Source organism: Cyprinus carpio, chromosome A7, assembly GCF_018340385.1.
Source record: "Cyprinus carpio isolate SPL01 chromosome A7, ASM1834038v1, whole genome shotgun sequence".
Classification (NCBI taxonomy): Eukaryota; Metazoa; Chordata; class Actinopteri; order Cypriniformes; family Cyprinidae; genus Cyprinus; species Cyprinus carpio.
Genome location: NC_056578.1, coordinates 21,445,755 through 21,463,941, shown reverse-complemented (window position 1 = coordinate 21,463,941; position 18,187 = coordinate 21,445,755). Strand labels below are relative to the sequence as shown.

Below are 18,187 nucleotides of genomic sequence, written 5' to 3'. Positions count from 1 at the left end.
AGAATGGTGATGACTTTTGCATGTGAAAATCCCATCTGCAGTGTCTAAGATACTCACATTTTTTCCTCATTCTCATGTTTGGTTTGAACAACAAGTGAATCTTCTGCCCATCTGCATGCATCCGCTGCGTGTATTTATGCATGCTGCCACATTAGTTATTTGCATCAACAAGCCGATGTACAAGCCTAATCATGTGGCTAGGGAGTGTACATGAAATATTTGAAAGAAAGAAGAAGAAATGAAGAATAAGAACCCTGCCAAAGAAAACAGCATGTCTCTAACCTCCCAAAATATCCCAGCATCCTCATTCCCAAGATCATCTTGTCTTAAACTGATATGACAAATTTGATATTTTAGGAAAATGGATTTCATTTCAATCATCTTAGATCCAAATGTTGGTCACACTGCATACAGAATTACTAAGTGAAGTGATATTTCTCCAGCCAATTGTCTGTGACAACAATTATATTAAATTGATGTCAATCAATGGCTGCACTAGACTACACCCCCACAGAGAAGCGCCTGTATTAACATAACATTTCATTAACATCAGTGGATCATTTGGTTTAATGTAACCACAGAGATAATGGCCATTTAAAGTATACATCTTAATTATCTGATAAAGAGAAGATAAGACACCGGCTCGCTGCAGGTGTGTTTGCTCTCATCAATACTAATACTATAAATGCAATAAGTTCTTCTTTTCATGCATCATCTGAAATTAAAAAGCTATTAGGTGCTACATTTTCTTTTCAGTTATCTTCTCAAACGTCTTATTCATTCAAAGTATCCATTTGCGTTATAATAATATTTTGCAGCAATTTCCTGCTGTCTTTCTGATGAGAGTGTGAAACTGGGCTTTATAGAATAGCTTTTTCTGTGAGCTCAACCCACTCTGTGCTAATAATCCTAAAACATACATTTCACATTGAATGCTCCCAGCAAGGGGTGGAAGAGGCAGAAACGGCTGATTCCATTATAGGGCACTTTTGCCCTCTAGTGGTGCTTAGCTGTATGAGCATATGAGGGAGTCGGTTGTGTCTGCACAGCAGGATGAGAATGTGATACTGTAGTAAAACCTAAAATCACTTAGCCTGCATCATGAGAAGCAGAACAGTCCCCACGAGGAACACATCTTAAATACTGTTTTATTATCTGTTAGGGTTTGGTCTAGTGGTTGCTACTGTATAATTAGCTCAGAAAGTCCCCACTATGACAAACAACTTTTAAACTTTGTAAAGTGTAGCATTTTTTTTAAGGCTCGTATAACATATTTAATTGTCTTCATTGTCCTTTATTACTTGTTCAGTTAATATACTTAACGTCTTTAATTTATACATTTTTTATTTTTTTTATTTTGGTGACTTTCATTACTTTGCATTCTATTCATTTTGCTTTTTTATTTTATTTTGAACTTCTGACATATCATTGTTTATTCGTTGTTTTATTTGGTTTGGGTGTGTTTTTAATAATGCTTGTTTAACCCCTTACTAGTCAACCCCCATTTTCAGCATAGAGACAGAAATGACATACCCAAAATAAAAAGGTTTCTGCTCATGATTCTTTCTGATTAGATACATAATCAACATATGTTCACAAAGCTGACACTTCAAAGTTTACTGTTCAGGAATCAGAATTACTCAGACTGTTATGATAATAAAGATATATAATCTCAAACATAAAAAACAAAAATAGAAATATGAAAAACATATTTTTTAAATGGTATTTAAAAAATTGTTGATGTAGGATATGTGTTTAGAAACATAGTGTAGCTAAAGCCACAAGTCTACCAATGCTTCATTTGAAATTTCATAATATAATCTGTAAAACTGTGAATTTTATGAAATATTTTCTAAGGCCATGTCGTGTGTTTTTATAGAAGGCTAATCGGATTGATTTATTACCCCTGTCATCTTCTGTAAACTCACATGTAAAGCTCTCATTTATGCTTTCTCATGTTTATTTTGGCTCTGAACTATCCTCCATTCATGATTCTATTGTTCTCACGAAACGATCCTTTCACACCTCCGCCAGGTATGACACATTATCCGCATTATTCTTTTATCATTATTCTTTTGTTTTTATTCCGCCATTATTAGCCTTTGTTGTGGTATTTTAAGGTCTACAAAGACACAAATCTTCAGTTCCAGTATTCATTTGCCCCACTTTTATTAAAAGCCTTACTATAAAAATACAACAAAACATTTTCTTACGACCTTACGTGAATTATTATGAAAAAAATGCATTATGAAGAAGAACCGCACCTGTTATCTAGCAGCATTAGAGCTAACGTTAGCATCAAGCTATATCAGACTATTTATGAAATTATTAGTACACTTTTACTCAAAACTCACTTTAAACCCCGATCGAGTGTTTGTAATAACTTCCTTTTGCGAGCACAAGTGGAATTTGGTCGTTTACTGTTGTAAAAATATGCTATTTATAGCCTTTTACATCGCTGCACAAGTTAGCATTTCAGATGTACATTTTCAATATTTTCTATAAAAATGCCCCAAATCTCAAGAAAATCGCATAACCAAGCTTTACTATCGTAATCGCGTGTTTATTGTTTGGATATGTCGTGGGTACAGAGGTGTATCTGTGTTGTTGTGGTCAGATATCAATGCGGAAGTGTACATGAAGCATGTGACACAATGTGACGTTGTCTTGTTATGGGACTCTAAGATTGACAAGGCGAAGGACGAATCAGAGTCTGTGTGAGACACAGCGCGTGCACGAAGCTCGGCACACACACATACAGCGCTGGGAGAGGCTATTTATCATCAGATCGCGTAAATCAGTGGAAAATGAATAGAAATGATTATTCTGTCTGAAGAAATATGAAGTAAAACATCAGTAAATATATCAATATATCTCCGTAGATATGCATATTTGGTCTATAAACCCTTTTTGACGCTGTTCAGTGAGTCTATGTGAACACAAATAAACCACTGCTGACGTGACTGAATATGAATGAGTGGTGAATTTCTATTCAAAATTTGGCATAATACGGATTTATTATTTTGCACTCCTGACATAAATTAATAAATAACTGTCACTGCAACAATGTTTTATCAAAACAGTGGTCAAATATCGAAGCTAGAGTCTTTAAACTTTCATCTGATGCACAGTTTCTCCAGATCAAGTAAGAGAGTGATGTTTAACGTGCTGTGAAAGTGAAACAATAATAATCTGGGGCCGTCAGCGATCTTTGACGGCTAAGGGGTTTTAATTGCCCTGTTTTTTTTTTTTTTTTGTTGTTTTTTTACATTTTACTTTTACATTAACATTCAATCATTTAGCAGACGCTTTTATCCAAAGCGACATACAAATGAGGACAACAGAAGCAATTAAACCAGCAAAAGGGCATAAATAAATGCTGTCAAATCCCAGTTAGTCAACACAATACACGTAGCGTTTACACACGTTTACTTTACAAGTTCTCATTGTACGCTGTCTCTCTGTTGCAAACACGTTCAGTTTTTATCAAACGTTCCCATGAACGGTATTTAAATGTAACATTTAAAGAGAGCGAGAGAGAGAGAGAGAGATAGAGAGAGAGGGGCATCTGGTGGTCTTGGAAGATATTACAGGTTAATTCCATAATAATTTATTTTTTTTGACTTTCCATTCTGTACTTTACTGAATTATCATATCATGTTAATAAACTAAAGAGTGTGCGTTTCGTGTAAAAATAAAATAAAATAAGATTAATAAAAATAAGAATGCATTTCTCATTTCTTATAAGAATATTTATTTACATTCTTAATTGAATCGGCTAACAATATAAGAAAATATCTACTAATAATATCACAATGAGTTTTTCATCTTTGGCACTTTCCTCAACAGTCTTATTATGCAAGAATCAAATATATATGTATATGTATATACAGAAAGAACATATTGAAGTAGTTATGATGGACAGAGATGGCATGATGAGATGAGAACATATCTGTAATGTAACAGGCTGATGCAGATCTCATCACACTCTCCTGGAAACTTCAGCCAATCACAGCTGGACTGGATGGAAACTGCAACAAACAGATAAAAAATAAAAAATAAAAATAAATAAGATCAAACACAGGATATCATGCCAATAGTTCCTGACATGTCTCATACTAGAGCAGATAAATAAACTATTATGCAATATTATAATATAAGCTGAGATAAGCAATATGTCCAAACATAAATATGTGGATCTTACCATAGAAGCTTGAGGAAGGTAACCAAAATTAGCATTATCAGCTGTGTTCTGTCTTCACTTCATTGTTCTCTGTGTGTGAGATTTCATTGACATTGTCCTCTTCTTCTTTGTCCGATGAGTCGGCAGATTTGGGTCTGTCTTCAGGTTTTTTGGATGTATCCACGACCTGAGTACCCTTACTTGAGTTGCACCCCATAATACAATCCAGAATTTCCTGTATGGAGTCTTCTGAAAAAAATTAAAAATAAAAAAAATTAAAAACGCAATAAACTTCAAAAAGTTAGCGAAGTCTCTCAGTATAAGAGGATATTGTCCAAAGGCAGTAATGTGCTCTTTAGAAGTGCATCAGTACAATCTTCTGCCTAAGTATGTTTCCTATAACACTGTTGTGGAAGTCAGGGCTCTGATTTCTATGACAACACATTGAACTTCCTGTTGGCATTGGTGCAGGTACTGCAAACATACTTCAGCATGGCCAGAGTTAGAAAGGTTTGTTGATTCAGATTGTTACAGACTTTGTGTTTCACCTGCCAGGCAACGTGAGTTGACATTTAACCTGATGGCGTGTCAAGACATGGTTACTGATAAACAGAGCAGGGCCGCTCTGTCAGACAGCGTCTGTCCGTGGTTACAAATGACAAGCAGAAAAAGCCTCTTTCATTAATCTCTGTCCACAGGGTCAGAGAATTATCTACACGGCACATGACAACACTGACCCACTGATTCATTTTACAGGTTGTAGCACTTCCTGTCAAAATGTTTGATTCATTAATCACTGTTTCATGTTCAAATGACCTATAGATATAGTCTAGATAGACTTGTTAGATTGACTCAAGTCAGGGGTGTTCAGATGTTTTACGCCAAGGACAACGATGATACTCTTCTTGAAATATAAAGGCAGCTCTATATACATCATCATTATATCATTTAAAGGTTTGTTATTAGCTTTTTTTTTTTCATCAAAAGTGACATTAAATAGACTTATAGCATTATAAAATGAATTTTTATGAACTTCTTATTCATCAAAGAATGATTTTTTTTTTCTTGAGCTCCAAATCAGCATATGATTTCTGAAGGATCATGTGACACTGAAGAGTAATGACTGCTGAAAATTCAGGGAATGAATTACATTTAAAAATACATTCAAATATAAGCAATTATTTTAATTTATAATAATATTTTGGTGTGCTTTGGTGAGCATGTTATTTCAAAAACATAAAAAAAAAAAAAAAAAAAAAAAAAAAAATTAACCAACCTCCAAACATTTGAATGGTAATATATAGTATAAGTAAGACATATTTATACTGTCTGAAAAAAAAAGTGTGATGCTACACAATATTAAATATTTGGCTTTGGTATTGTTACTGTATCGAAGCCAAAGCAAATATTAAATATTAAAAATGAATAATAAATATTATATATGGCCATGTCTGATAACAGATCTTATAAAATCTGGAAAATAAAGACTTTTTTTTACTTGCTGTTAGAGTATTGTTAGTGTGAAAATGTAAGGTTTTTTTATTTTCTCAGTAACATGCAACTGGTCTGCATAAATATATATTTACATTGTGTTATCAGATATGATTGATTTGATACAAAACAGCAAAGGATAAAAAAATGAAACAAACAAGTGAGTAATTATGTCTAATGTCTCATTTGTCTGTAGTAATCAACAGCTTGATTTCCCTTGTGGTTGATGTACTGTACAACACTCTGAATAGTTGAGTGCATATCATCATAGTGTGAATACAGGTGTGTAACATCAGGCAGGGCTGTTTGTCTTCTGACGGGATTGGCAGAGCTGCAGCTGTAGAGATCTCTCTCCAGATTGCAAACATCCCGAGGGAGAGAAACAACTGTGCTATCAGGACCACTCGTGTTGTTCACTAATTCTTTTTCTTTGTACCAAGGTTCAGAAACATGGAAGTAGTCAAACGTCACCATGCTCAAGTCTCACAACCCACATCACAGTCTTGTGTAGTTATATGGTTTATAGTTTTGTCCAGGTTTTATGATCATGACTCACTTTTTAGCACTGGTTTCTGTGATTAAAATGTTATCAGTTGCAGCACTTTCATGGATGTAGGCTTTGTGAAGCTCTGTTTATCTGTAAGCACGATCTTCCAGGTGAATATTGACATTTGCTCTCACTTTTGCTCTGGTAGTTCTGTGTTGTTTGGACACAATCCTCCTTAATGTCCCTATCATTCACTTTCATGTTTTCACCCAGTATTTTTCTTCATGAAGTCTAGCTAAGCTTTGTGTACACAGTCAAAATTGTAGTCTACAGAATTTCTATGAAGCCCTATAATAATGGTTAACATTATTTTGTCCAAGCCCTGTAACAATGTGTATATATTTTACTTGATGAGAAGTCACAAAAAGTATATGAATTATTTTCACCTGTTCTCAATTATTAGTAAGATGCAGTATTACTGTACATATAGTCAGTCGACATTTTATGTTTGATCCTCCATCACATTTCTGAATAGGATTAATGTTATATAAGAACTCTACTTCTCAATCATTATATTAAGTTATTAGTCCATCACTTCAAACACAAGGGCTGTTGCTCCTGATAAGTGTTTTAATGTGATTCTATTGGGCATTTGTGCAATGTGTTCTCCATTGTTATTGTAGCGGATGTCCTTTAAAATTTACAACCGCAATCAAACAACCTCAGTTTATCATCACAGATTAATAAAAACATTTTTAGATTTTAGACAGTTTTCGATTTTAATTACTGGTGCTTCAGCTCAAAACAAACAAATACATTTGATAAATTTCACATGAGACAAGATTTTTCTGTAGAGTCAGAATATGTTTAATAAAAAATAATTAAACCTCAATTTCTTCTGTAGAACTTCATAGAAAGTAATTCAATAAATTACAAACTTTTTAAGACATGTATCCTGCACTACAAGAAGCATTAATTGACTACACAGGCCACAACTTGCAAGTATTGCAACTGTCCAAAAACACTTTAGCAAAAACAAAACATTTAAGCAAAAAAAAAAAAAAAATAAAAAAAAAATAAAAATAAAAAGTAGGGGCTTTACTTTCAAAATATTGAAATTATGAAACAGTAAGCCATGAAAACAAATGAGTCTGTCAATTTAATCATTCACATAATTGAAAACAAACGTTTATTTGCAGTAGTGTATTTCTATTTCATTTGCTGTTGCATGGTGGATGCCATTGTCTTTGTGCCACAACGGCAAATCTTGCCCTGATTCTGGTCAGTAGTCCAGCGGTTCATAATGCAACATGAAATACAACCAAAATATTGATTTAAATGTACATATGATAACAAAAAAGAAAGAAAATCGACATAAATGTCCAATTCTCAGTCAAACCTGCAATTCTCCTCAGAACATCATTCAGTGAAATGAGATGCTAATGCTGTCAAAAAAGAGGAACTATATAAGTTTCTTGTGCGGTTTTGGGAAGAAGTGGAAAGCAGCAATACCTGTACACAGTTTCAAAGTGCGTGGCTCAGCACGAACTAACTGGAAAGAGGGAGATCTGATGCCACAGTGGAGAGGAGACGGCATTCAGAACATCTAATGAGGCAAAATTACACTCCGAGAGATAAGAGAGAGGGCCTCTGTGTGAAAACATGAATGAAATCAAACATGCTTGGAAAGACCATTAATATAACGGTGTTCACTAGTGAGACAGGCAAAGAGAGTTGCATTGTGCAGTGCATCCCGAAGAAATTTGCATCACAAATGGAAAACTTCAGTAGCCAAACCTGAATATGAACTAATTTGATGCAGCAGAGACTCCAATGAATCAAATGAGCCTAACAGTCTAGAACAAGCACATCAGCACATGTAACAGAAATCAAATCACATACACGCCCTGATTCAAAACGCCAATGAAGTTCATTGTGTTGGCCGAGGTGCTGGATTGTGACGTATCATTAGAGACAGACACTGAAGTATGGCATAAGGACACTTCTAGATCAGTCATTTACATCTAACTGCAGCGAGGCGACTACGTGGATCTGCAAAATTACAGACGTATTTTGTCAGACTAAAGGAACGTGTGATTTTTGACCTTTATAACATTTAAAAACCCTACTATCAATTCTGAGGACTTCATGTGTACTGATCAAGTAACTGAAATACTACTGCAAATACTTGAATTCCTCTCAATACTCTCACACTAATATGACAATACTGTAGCAGTCTGTGGAAAAGAGAGGATATACGCACTGCTGTTTGTCACAAGGGGGTATATACGTGAGGCCAACAGGACCTTGGACACATAGATTTTCATGCAAATTGAGGCAACAGTGTTCATATGCACAGAACATCACTCACTCACTCACTCACTCACTCACTCACTCACTCACTCACTCACTCACTCACTCACACACACACACACACACTCACACACACACTCACTCACACACTCACTCACACACTCACTCACACACTCACTCACACACTCACTCACTCACACACACACACAGTGCTGTCTAAACGCTAAAAGAAACATGAATATATGGATGTGAAAGAAGTGGTCTGAAAAAGAACAGTTATGTTTGCTGGAAACATTTGCACGGACACTGATTTCAGGCATTGTAAGGAATGTGTTCCTAAAAGAATGTCTGGATCACTGTAGACGTCACTGTACAACGAGATGGATAGCCTGCACCACAAAACTCAAATCTTTGGGTAAAATAGCTGTATGAAGAGAATTTAAAAGAAAGAAAGAAAGAAAGAAAGAAAGAAAGAAAAAGAAAAAAAAAGAAAGAAAGAAAGAAAGAAAGAAAAAAAAAGAAAAAAAAAGAAAGAAAGAAAGAAAGAAAGAAAGAAAGAAAGAAAGAAAGAAAGAAAGAAAGAAGAAAGAAAGAAAGAACAGACCTTGGGCAGGATGCACAGTGTCCGCGACAGTAAACAGATGCACAAATCGCGAGAAGTGAATGAACAACAACTTGTGTGATGAATGAATGAATGAATGAATGAATGAATGAATGAAAGAACAAACAAACGAACGCAGGGTCTCTACAGCTTCAGTGACATTCATAAGCTGCCTGTGTGTTATTGCTGTGGATCTGTAGGTATGCTCTGTGAAGTCTATGTGTTCAGGATCCTGCTCAAGTATTTACAAATGAAACCCAAACAGTCGATGTGCTCTTTCTTCCAAAACAAAATATATTAATTATAAAGCTCTGCAATGAGCAACAGCATCCTCATTTCTTTAATAAAATTAAATCCTGACATAACTATAACAATAATGCCTTTTAGTTTTTGCTTCTTGTCTGTTGCAATTTTAACATTATGGTGTCATACAATTTCACAATTTTTTTTTTTCCACATGCAAAACGTCTCTGCGAAACGACATTGTACCTAAACAAACACTGAAATCTCATTTCAGTTTCTCTAGGGTCTCCGTTTTTTTGTTTTTTTTTCATCATTACACAACACATTAATTATTATATTTACATGGAAAACAAAAAACATGATGTAGTAAATGAACTCCTATAGGTGTTTATATGTTTACATTTCTAAGAGATGTATATAAATATATAATATTTATTTATACATGTATAAAGACTCAGTCTTCGTCGCTGGAATCAGAATCCTCGGATGACGAGGAGGAGCTGTCGGACTCGGAGGAGGATGAGTCCGCCTTCGCCGAGCCCTCTGGACCACTGGTATCCTTCTTTTCGTCTGGCTCCTCCCCATCATCGCTGTCTTTGTCCTCTGAGTGGCCGGGTAGCTGGGCTGTGGCTTCAGAGGCAGAAGTTTGCAGCGATGGGGTTGGCTGAGTGTTTGCAGCTTGCGGCTGATTGGCCACAGGCAGGTTAAGGCCTGGAGTAAGAAGCATCCCTGGGTAGAGCATACTAGAGAGGAGTAGGGGGTTGAGAGCCAGTGGGCCTGCAGCAGAAGCACTTGTTTGATTTGAGTTGGCGGCCGTCGAGGTGGTCGCTTTGGAGCTTTGACCCTCTGTCCTTTCTGCTTTGCCATTTGGACTCAAAGTCTCAGCCGGCCCTTTGGGTGTCGTGGACTCTCCACCGCTCTTCTTTTTCCCGTCTTCGTCACTCATCAAAGCGACACCCGCCACTTCCTGTTTTCCAAGGATACCACTCATTCCGAGGAGGTTCGGCAGCCCGGTCATTCCAGACAGCATCATTGGAAACATGGTGGCCATGTTGGTAGGGTCGTGAGGCAGTCCCATGAGGCCAGTGGTGAGTTGGAGAGACTGGAGGCTCTGGAGGTTGTGCTGAAGAGCTTGAAGACTAGGCAGGTCCAGCCCGGCGAGGAGGCCGTTTGTTAGGAGTGGGTTGAGCCCCAGGGCAGCGTTGGCACTGGGACTGGCCACAGTGGCTGCTTTAGCCAAAGCATTTTTGGGACGTCGACCTCGTCGGCTCACTTCTTCAGGAACGATGGGGCCGGTCAGGATGCGATCAAACATACTTTCAGGAAGGTAACCCTAGAAACACAAATGAATCTGTTATGCAAGTAAGAAAAAAAATCCATAAAGTTTTATGATTTCTTTAAGGTTTTTGTAAAATTATAATCATATTTTAGGGCTGTGATTATTTTCATTACACAATTATCATGGCCAAAAGAATTCACAATGATGCTATTATAGTGATAACTGCAGAAATTATATATATATATTGCTATCAGTCAAATTTTTCTTGAACTTTGTTCTCTATTTTGGCCAATGAAACACTCAAAATATGAGTGTATGGAGGTGGACAGAGAGGTTGTAACCATACTCTAACTGTACAAAAATAACTTAGTGTTAAACGGCACTTCCTGCAGACTGGAGTGACTAACACCACATCTTTTTTATAAAATCCCCACTGACAAGCTTAATTTTAGTGTGGCAACAGACACTGTGTAGTTGTCTTCTTTCTGACAGGTGGTAGCCAGCATTACCTGGTGCTGGTTTATTTACAGTATTATCATATGTGTAGTACTAACACAATATTATACATTTTTTTAAATACTATGGTTGTCGCCTTACCAGTATATTGTGACACTTCTAATTTCTGTTATTGCACTGTATTTGGAATGGAAAAATGTTTCTCTTTTTACTCACAGACTGTTTAACAACGTCAGCCCACTCTGGTGGGACCCCATACTCTGGATTCTCCTGCAGGAACCGGCTTAAATCTTTCAGAGGAGGAGCAAATGCACCACCAATCTGGAACAAAGAAATATAAAACAAGTATTACAAACAACACTCAGTACAGCAAAAAAATCTGTCCACAAAATCTACAGCCATCACATACTCACCTTGCGAGCGTTTCGCCTGTTGATGATCTGTACTCGCTCTTCTCCAGTCAGGCTGTTGATGTCAATTTTGTTGGGGTTTCTGCAGCGATGTCTCTTCTGTTTTGGTTTGCCATCTTGAAACTGCAGATTGTTTGCACTCTGCAAAAAAGTTATGATCAAAAACTTATTTTTATGAATAGCCATCTGAAAGGATAATTTTTTATTTTTTTTTAATGGTATTTACAGGAATAAAAGCTCCAACATCTGCCACGAAGCCTGGGTGTTCTTTTAGCCACTGGTCAAGATCTTTCCGTTTTGGAGCATCCATACCAGCTAGTCGCGTCCCATCTTTGAGGCTAATGACGGGAACGCGACTATCTGTATCAAGTGTGCTGAGCCCCTGAGGTGTGCTCAGTCCAGGGGGAGCGGATGTACCGGCAACCTGCAAATGTAGGTCATGTGTTTGCCTTATTGATACTGAAGTGTGCCACTTTCTAGATTTATAAATATAAAATGAAAAAGTAAAAAAAAAAAAAAGGTCATAAGTGAGTCAAACCTGCTCTGGCATCACAGGAGGCCTGTTTCTGTTCATGAACAGCAGGTCCATCCCCTCCACATTCTTCCGTCGTCCTCTCTTCTTCTTCATTACGGGCTGTCCATCTATAACTCCATTCAGTCGCATTTGCTCTGGCAGTACTGCAGTAAGACAAAGAACATGCACTTTTAGTGTCATCCAGCACTGTATGTTGCATACGGTGTGGTGTGGTTAGTGGGTAAAGCAGGTATTTGGTCAAGTATGGTTGTACGTTACCTTGTGGATAGCTGTTCTGCATTTTGGTGTAATCTGCTAGGCTGGTATCAGACGCGTTCTGTAATTCTTGTAGCCGGGCTAAGTACTGCTGCTGGGCAAGAGGTCCCTCCTCGCCCTCCAGGGGGCGCTTCAGAGGCAAACCTTGTTTCTGGAAGGTCAGTTTAAGGCTGCCCTCCTGCTGCATGTCAAAGGCCAAAGGTCAGAGATTAAGGACACAATGCTAACAGGGCAGCCTCTACAGATAAAAACACTCATATGAGGTTCTTAAATGACAACAGGTTTTACACAGAGAGGCAGGTTTATTCAAACTGTCTCTAGTAGGTTGAGGTAATACAGGAACACAGTAAAGTCAAAGGGCTTAAAGGTGATGTGTGTAATCTTTTTGGCGCACAAATACCTTTTCAATTCTCAGTTTAATATGCAAAAAAAAAAAAAAAATACAATCAAATAAATTAAGTAAACCATTCATAGGTTGATTCTCCCAAGTTGGTTTTACATTGATGTACCTGTTTGAGCATCCTGACCAGTCTGATATATATATATATATATATATATATATATATATATATATATATATATATATATATATATATATATATATCAGAGTATTATAAATATTTCAGACAGAACTATCTGTTCATTAAAAATAAAAAAGTATGCAAGTCTCTTATGCTCGCCAGCCCTGAATTTATTTAATAAAAAAATATAGTAAAACATCATTTTAAAAAAAAAAAAGTTATAATTAATATAATACAAATCATAAATTATAATAATACAATGAATATGATAAAAATTATTATTACACACTTCACCTTTAAAGCAAGGACAGAGGACAGATGCTGAGACTGATTTTGTGCACCGGGTTTAGTTTAAAGGGGTAAATGTTGCAACTTCAGTGTAGCAGATTTGATTCGATCCCAGCAACAGTCACAGGAATATACCGTTGGTCTCCAGACAGATATAAAAAGCAAAAACTCTGAGAATGTAAACTAAAAATGAAACTAAAGCTGCAAAATCAAATGAAAGGAAGAAAGAAACAAACAAATACTGGAGGAAAAGGGGGAAGACTAAACAATAAAAACAAACAAAACATGCCAAGCGCTGCAAGGACACTGCAGATCGGCATTTGTGGGGGAGAACGTAAAATAACATACGTCATTGATTTTGACTGAGAACTCCTTTTCTCTGTCTGCAACATGCTTCTTCACCTTTGAACCCTGAGGGGAGGCTGAAGGGTCTTCTGTGAGCGTGGATGTGTTGTCCAGAAGTTTGGTGGTGTAGAAAGAAGTCACTGCATTGCCTTCGTATGCACGACGAACCCCTGGCCATTTCCCTTTCAACACTGCCTGACATATACTGTCCAACCGGTTTATCATGACACGGTCCTGCAATGTGTGGACAGTAATGATGTAAGGACATTAAAACTAAGTACTGTACTTTAAGGTGGTAAAGTTAGGGCAGAGAAAAACCTTGTTCCAAAGCAGAATATTATTTCTGTATGTTTATAACTTTTTATTAAATGAAATGATACTGTTCTTACAGCGACAGAGCCATGACTAGATACAACCAAGATACAACATTGACAGAGCAAGACCAGAAAAGAGGAATTGGCACAAGATGTTGGCCTGGACTGCTTACCTTTGGCCAGTAGGAGGCAGCAAGCATATAACCTCCCTGGAAAGGGTGGGGAGGGTTAGAGATACCGTTGGTCACATGACTGTCCTGCAAGTCATCTTGTGTAGTGTTGAGTGAGGCAACGCTGTCTTCGTCAAAGCCTTTAACACTAGGCACTGTTGATGCTACCGGAATACAGACAGACCCATCAATGTCATACTGATCAAGCACACTTTAAACAACATCCATTTCACATTTTGCAAAACTCAAACTTCAAAACTCTGCAATTTTTTGTATGTATAGAATATCCAGAAAATGAACTCAACTTGACCTTCCATTTTCAGTGTGATAAATGAACCAGAAACAATATTAGTCTCTTTCTTGACTCATTTGACTAGACTGCCAGACAGGACATTTTTACATAAAACTGGATTAAAATTGAGATTATTTCTGAGATTACAACAGAATGCCTCTTGCTGAATTTAAACATGTAATATAATGAGGACATATCACAGCTTTGTAGCATACTGATGTTTTAAATGTGTATTACATAAAGCTTCACTTATTTTTAAGAAGTAGCAGGCAGTGTCCAGTATCCCATTTTAACCCACACTGAAGATATACATATTGAATGAAGCATTTGTGAATGGACACCTGCATGTTGTTACTGGGTCTACATTCTACCCAAGGAAAACCACTTAAAATCACTTTTGCACTGGCACACACATACATTTGTTAAAAAAAAAAGAAAAGAAAATACCCTTATACATTACCATATACACTATTCACCATACACTATCGTTCAAAAGTTTGGGATTGGTAAGATTTTGAATATTTTTGAAAGAAGTACTCACCAAGGTTACGTTTATTGGATACAAATACAGTAAAAACAGTATTAAAATTCAAAATAACCATTTTCTAGTTGAATATTTTTTTTTATTCCTCTGATGGTAAAGGTCAATTTTCCGCAGCTTTTTCTCCAGTCTTCAGTGTCACATGATCCTTCAGTAATCATTCTAATATGCTGATTTGGTGCTCAAGAAACATTTCTTATCCCTACTATCTAGTTATTTTCTACAGTTACTGTAGAAAGTCTACAATGTACTATTTAAGTTAAACAGATAACTACTTACCGTTCTTCGGTACCTCCTCACTGTCACTGTCTTCTGAAGATGAGGAGGATGATGATGATGAAGACGAAGAGCCCGAAGAACAGGAGGAAGATGAGGAACTGGATCCAGACCGTGACGAAGACGAGGATGAGGAAGAAGATCTTGATGAAGAACTCGATGAAGAGCTGGATGAGGAGCCATCCGAGTCCGAGTCTGATCCCGACCCCCTCCTGGCCTCTCTGCGGCTCCGCTTACTCAGCTTCTTCTGTTTTCGAGTTACTGAGTTTGGAGTGAGCGGTTTTGTTCTGGCCGCCACCATCCGGCTCTCGTTCTCTCCCACTTTGGGGATGTCATCTTTCTCATCCACTCCTGAAGGTGTTGGTGGTCTGATAGAGGGTGTCTCCATCTTGGGATCTTGCTCTCCACTCTCTTCCTCTCCCTCTGACAGTGGCTCCTCCTTTAGTTCAGTTTGGTTTGGGAGTGGTGAAATAGAAGCCTCTTTAGCCTGAATGTGCTGGAGGGGAGTTAGGATGTGACATTGCCCCAGTGAAGGTGTCTGATTCTGTGCTTGGACTTGTGCTGCACTTCCCTTGTTCTGGCTGTAGTTCCTCTGTGCCGCTATAAAGCAGAGCTCCGGGTCACGGAGGATATGGTAGTCTGTTCGGCTGACTCCGTGTTTAGCTGCCCCAAGAAGAAGATCCCGATCATGGGATCCTGTTTCCCACCACACTGGAAGATCCGGTCCTGGCTGGCACAGTGCAAGACGCTCATAAAGCTGCGGGTGACGCAACACCTGTTCTCTTATCTTCCGCAGCAACTCCACTCTGTATAAGGTACGGGAGGCACGCTCCTCTGTGATAGGTTGTATAGCAAGAGAGGAATCCACCATATCTGAGGAGAGAGTAGACAAAAACTGATGATGAAATAGTACAGCAGACTTGCTTTGGCAGACTTGCTTGAAAACCAGTTTTAGTATGTGTGCATGTTTAGATGTTTGTGGCACTGACCTCCGTCTATAGCGGGTAGGCGGCAGACTCTCCTGCACATGGCAATAAAGGCACACAGGTACTTGTGTAGACTCTCATCAGTTTTCTTGTGCAGTCGAGCCATGGCTCTGAACTTGGCCCAGTCAAAACAGCCCAAATCTGGATCAAACACTACACCAAATGTTGAAACCACACGATAGAAATCCGCCTCCTCTCTACGCGTCCACCTATTGAAAAATGGAAAAATTATCAATTCATAAAAAGTTACTGGCTCACATAAAGGTGTATATTTGCCTCCTTTTCACCTTAAACACAAGTCATGGATTCAAGATATTTGTTTATTAACTGTTAAACAGCTGATCATGTGGAAAGCTGCCCATTTTATGTAAAATCAAACAGCTTTTTCTAAGTCACATGATCTCATGTGGGTTTACATCATTTTAAACAGATTTGTCAAGCATTATTCGGCAGAAAACCATACTCGTGCATTCTTAAGTCGAATTAAAGCTGGAATACACTACATGACTTTTAAAAGAGATTTTAAAACGCTATGAATTCTACACTTGCAGACTTTATAAATGGTTACAGAGAAAAACTGGGCATTAAACTAAACCAAGGATCACACAATACCATACTTTCAAGCTTTATCTCACACAACAATCTCACACAGAAACATGCACCTCATTACTAAGAGACACATGACAATGAAAACAATGTATTCTAAAATCGGCTCAAAATATCAAACATGTCTGATATCCTCCGACTGGATGGAATCATAGTCTAAAGCCTAAAAAAAAAAAAAAACTAGAGACTACAACCATTATACGCTACGTGATTTTCTGAGAAATCTGTCTACGCCAGCTGCCAAATATCTGCAGACTGGCTCAGACACACTTCACATTAGAGGAAAAAACTCTGTGCAAAAAGTAGTGTATTCCAGCCTTTACAGCTGATGTTAACTAAAATCTCTCACCGTTGTTGTCTTTCAATTTTAGCAGCAATTTTGGGACTGAGTGTGTCGCTGAGCGTGGGGGGCAGAGTGTAGAGGGTAGGGGTCATGGCCTGCTGTGTCTGGTGGATCTGCAGTATCTGTCTGCTCTTGGTGAAGCGCTGAGATGCGGTGATCAGACGCCGCAGTCGGGCCGTCAGCGCAGAGGGTGAGGGCCAGTACATCCCTGAGCCAGCACCCAGAGTCCCAACGCCACCATCTAATACAGAAACTCCTTCTGCAAAAACACACTGCTAATGACTAACAATATCTTAACATTAACTTAATTTTAACTAATTAGGGGGTTATTTATAAAAGGGAATGAGAATCACTATATAACACTGTAGTTTGTCAATACCTGCGCCTGTATCAGTGATGACTAGGTCCCCTGGGGAGGAAGCATCATCCTACAGGTAAGAGCACATGTTAAATCATAGTTCAACATTATAACACAAACACACACAGAAAACACACAAAGAATGCCCTTTAAAATTCTTGAATTTGAATTGAATCCTAATTGAGGTATCACCATTAGGCCACTGGGGGAGTCGTGGCCTAATGGTTAGAGAGTCGGACTCCCAATCGAAGGGTTGTGAGTTCGAGTCTCGGGCCGGCAGGAATTGTGGGTGGGGGGAGTGCATGTACAGTTCTCTCTCCACCTTCAATACCACGACTTAGGTGCCCTTGAGCAAGGCATCGAACCCCCAACTGCTCCCCGGGCGCCGCAGCATAAAATGGCTGCCCACTGCTCCGGGTGTGTGTTCACAGTGTGTGTGTGTGTGTTCACTGCTCTGTGTGTGTGCACTTCGGATGGGTTAAATGCAGAGCACTAATTCTGAGTATGGGTCACCATACTTGGCTGAATGTCACGTCACTTTCACACAGATTTAGAAATAAAAAGGATAAAATAAATTAAAATAAATTCATATAACTGTTTCCTATGTTCATGAATGAAAAACAGTTTATAACAGTATGTTTTAGTATGAATTATTGTATATGTTGCCATACACACAACATAATACTTCCAGAAACATTATATATATACACATTATATATATACTGTATATGCCATTGAGAAGGTGATTAGCTACACCTGATTGAGTTTATTAGTCATTTTTAGGAGGGGGTGATCCTTTTTCCAACTCAGTGATTCTGTTTTGTTTTTAGTTTTTTCCTGACATGTTGGTGTTATATATTTCATTTGGATGTTATAAGTTGCACTGAGTAAATA

The 18,187-nt window shown here is 37.9% G+C and overlaps 1 protein-coding gene across 7 annotated transcripts in view; it reads right to left on the bottom strand.

Annotated features, from left to right (window-relative positions):
• Window positions 1-7,241: 7,241 nt before the first annotated feature.
• LOC109084314 (chromodomain-helicase-DNA-binding protein 9-like) overlaps window positions 7,242-18,187 on the bottom strand; it is a 59,669-nt gene continuing 48,723 nt past the window's right edge. For 4 of the 7 annotated variants that reach the window (XM_042760326.1, XM_042760324.1, XM_042760325.1 and 1 more), the window contains 12 exons: window positions 17,315-17,363; window positions 16,942-17,194; window positions 15,990-16,195; window positions 15,004-15,873; window positions 13,895-14,055; window positions 13,411-13,641; window positions 12,257-12,434; window positions 12,002-12,141; window positions 11,690-11,887; window positions 11,467-11,604; window positions 11,270-11,374; window positions 7,242-10,651 (listed from right to left, as the gene is read on the bottom strand). In XM_042760326.1, coding sequence (XP_042616260.1) covers window positions 9,773-10,651; window positions 11,270-11,374; window positions 11,467-11,604; window positions 11,690-11,887; window positions 12,002-12,141; window positions 12,257-12,434; window positions 13,411-13,641; window positions 13,895-14,055; window positions 15,004-15,873; window positions 15,990-16,195; window positions 16,942-17,194; window positions 17,315-17,363 — 3,408 coding nt within the window. In that variant the 3' untranslated portion in view covers window positions 7,242-9,772. The remainder of the gene's footprint in view (window positions 10,652-11,269; window positions 11,375-11,466; window positions 11,605-11,689; window positions 11,888-12,001; window positions 12,142-12,256; window positions 12,435-13,410; window positions 13,642-13,894; window positions 14,056-15,003; window positions 15,874-15,989; window positions 16,196-16,941; window positions 17,195-17,314; window positions 17,364-18,187) is intronic. The other 3 variants (XM_042760327.1, XM_042760329.1, XM_042760328.1) reach the window with 3 other exon arrangements.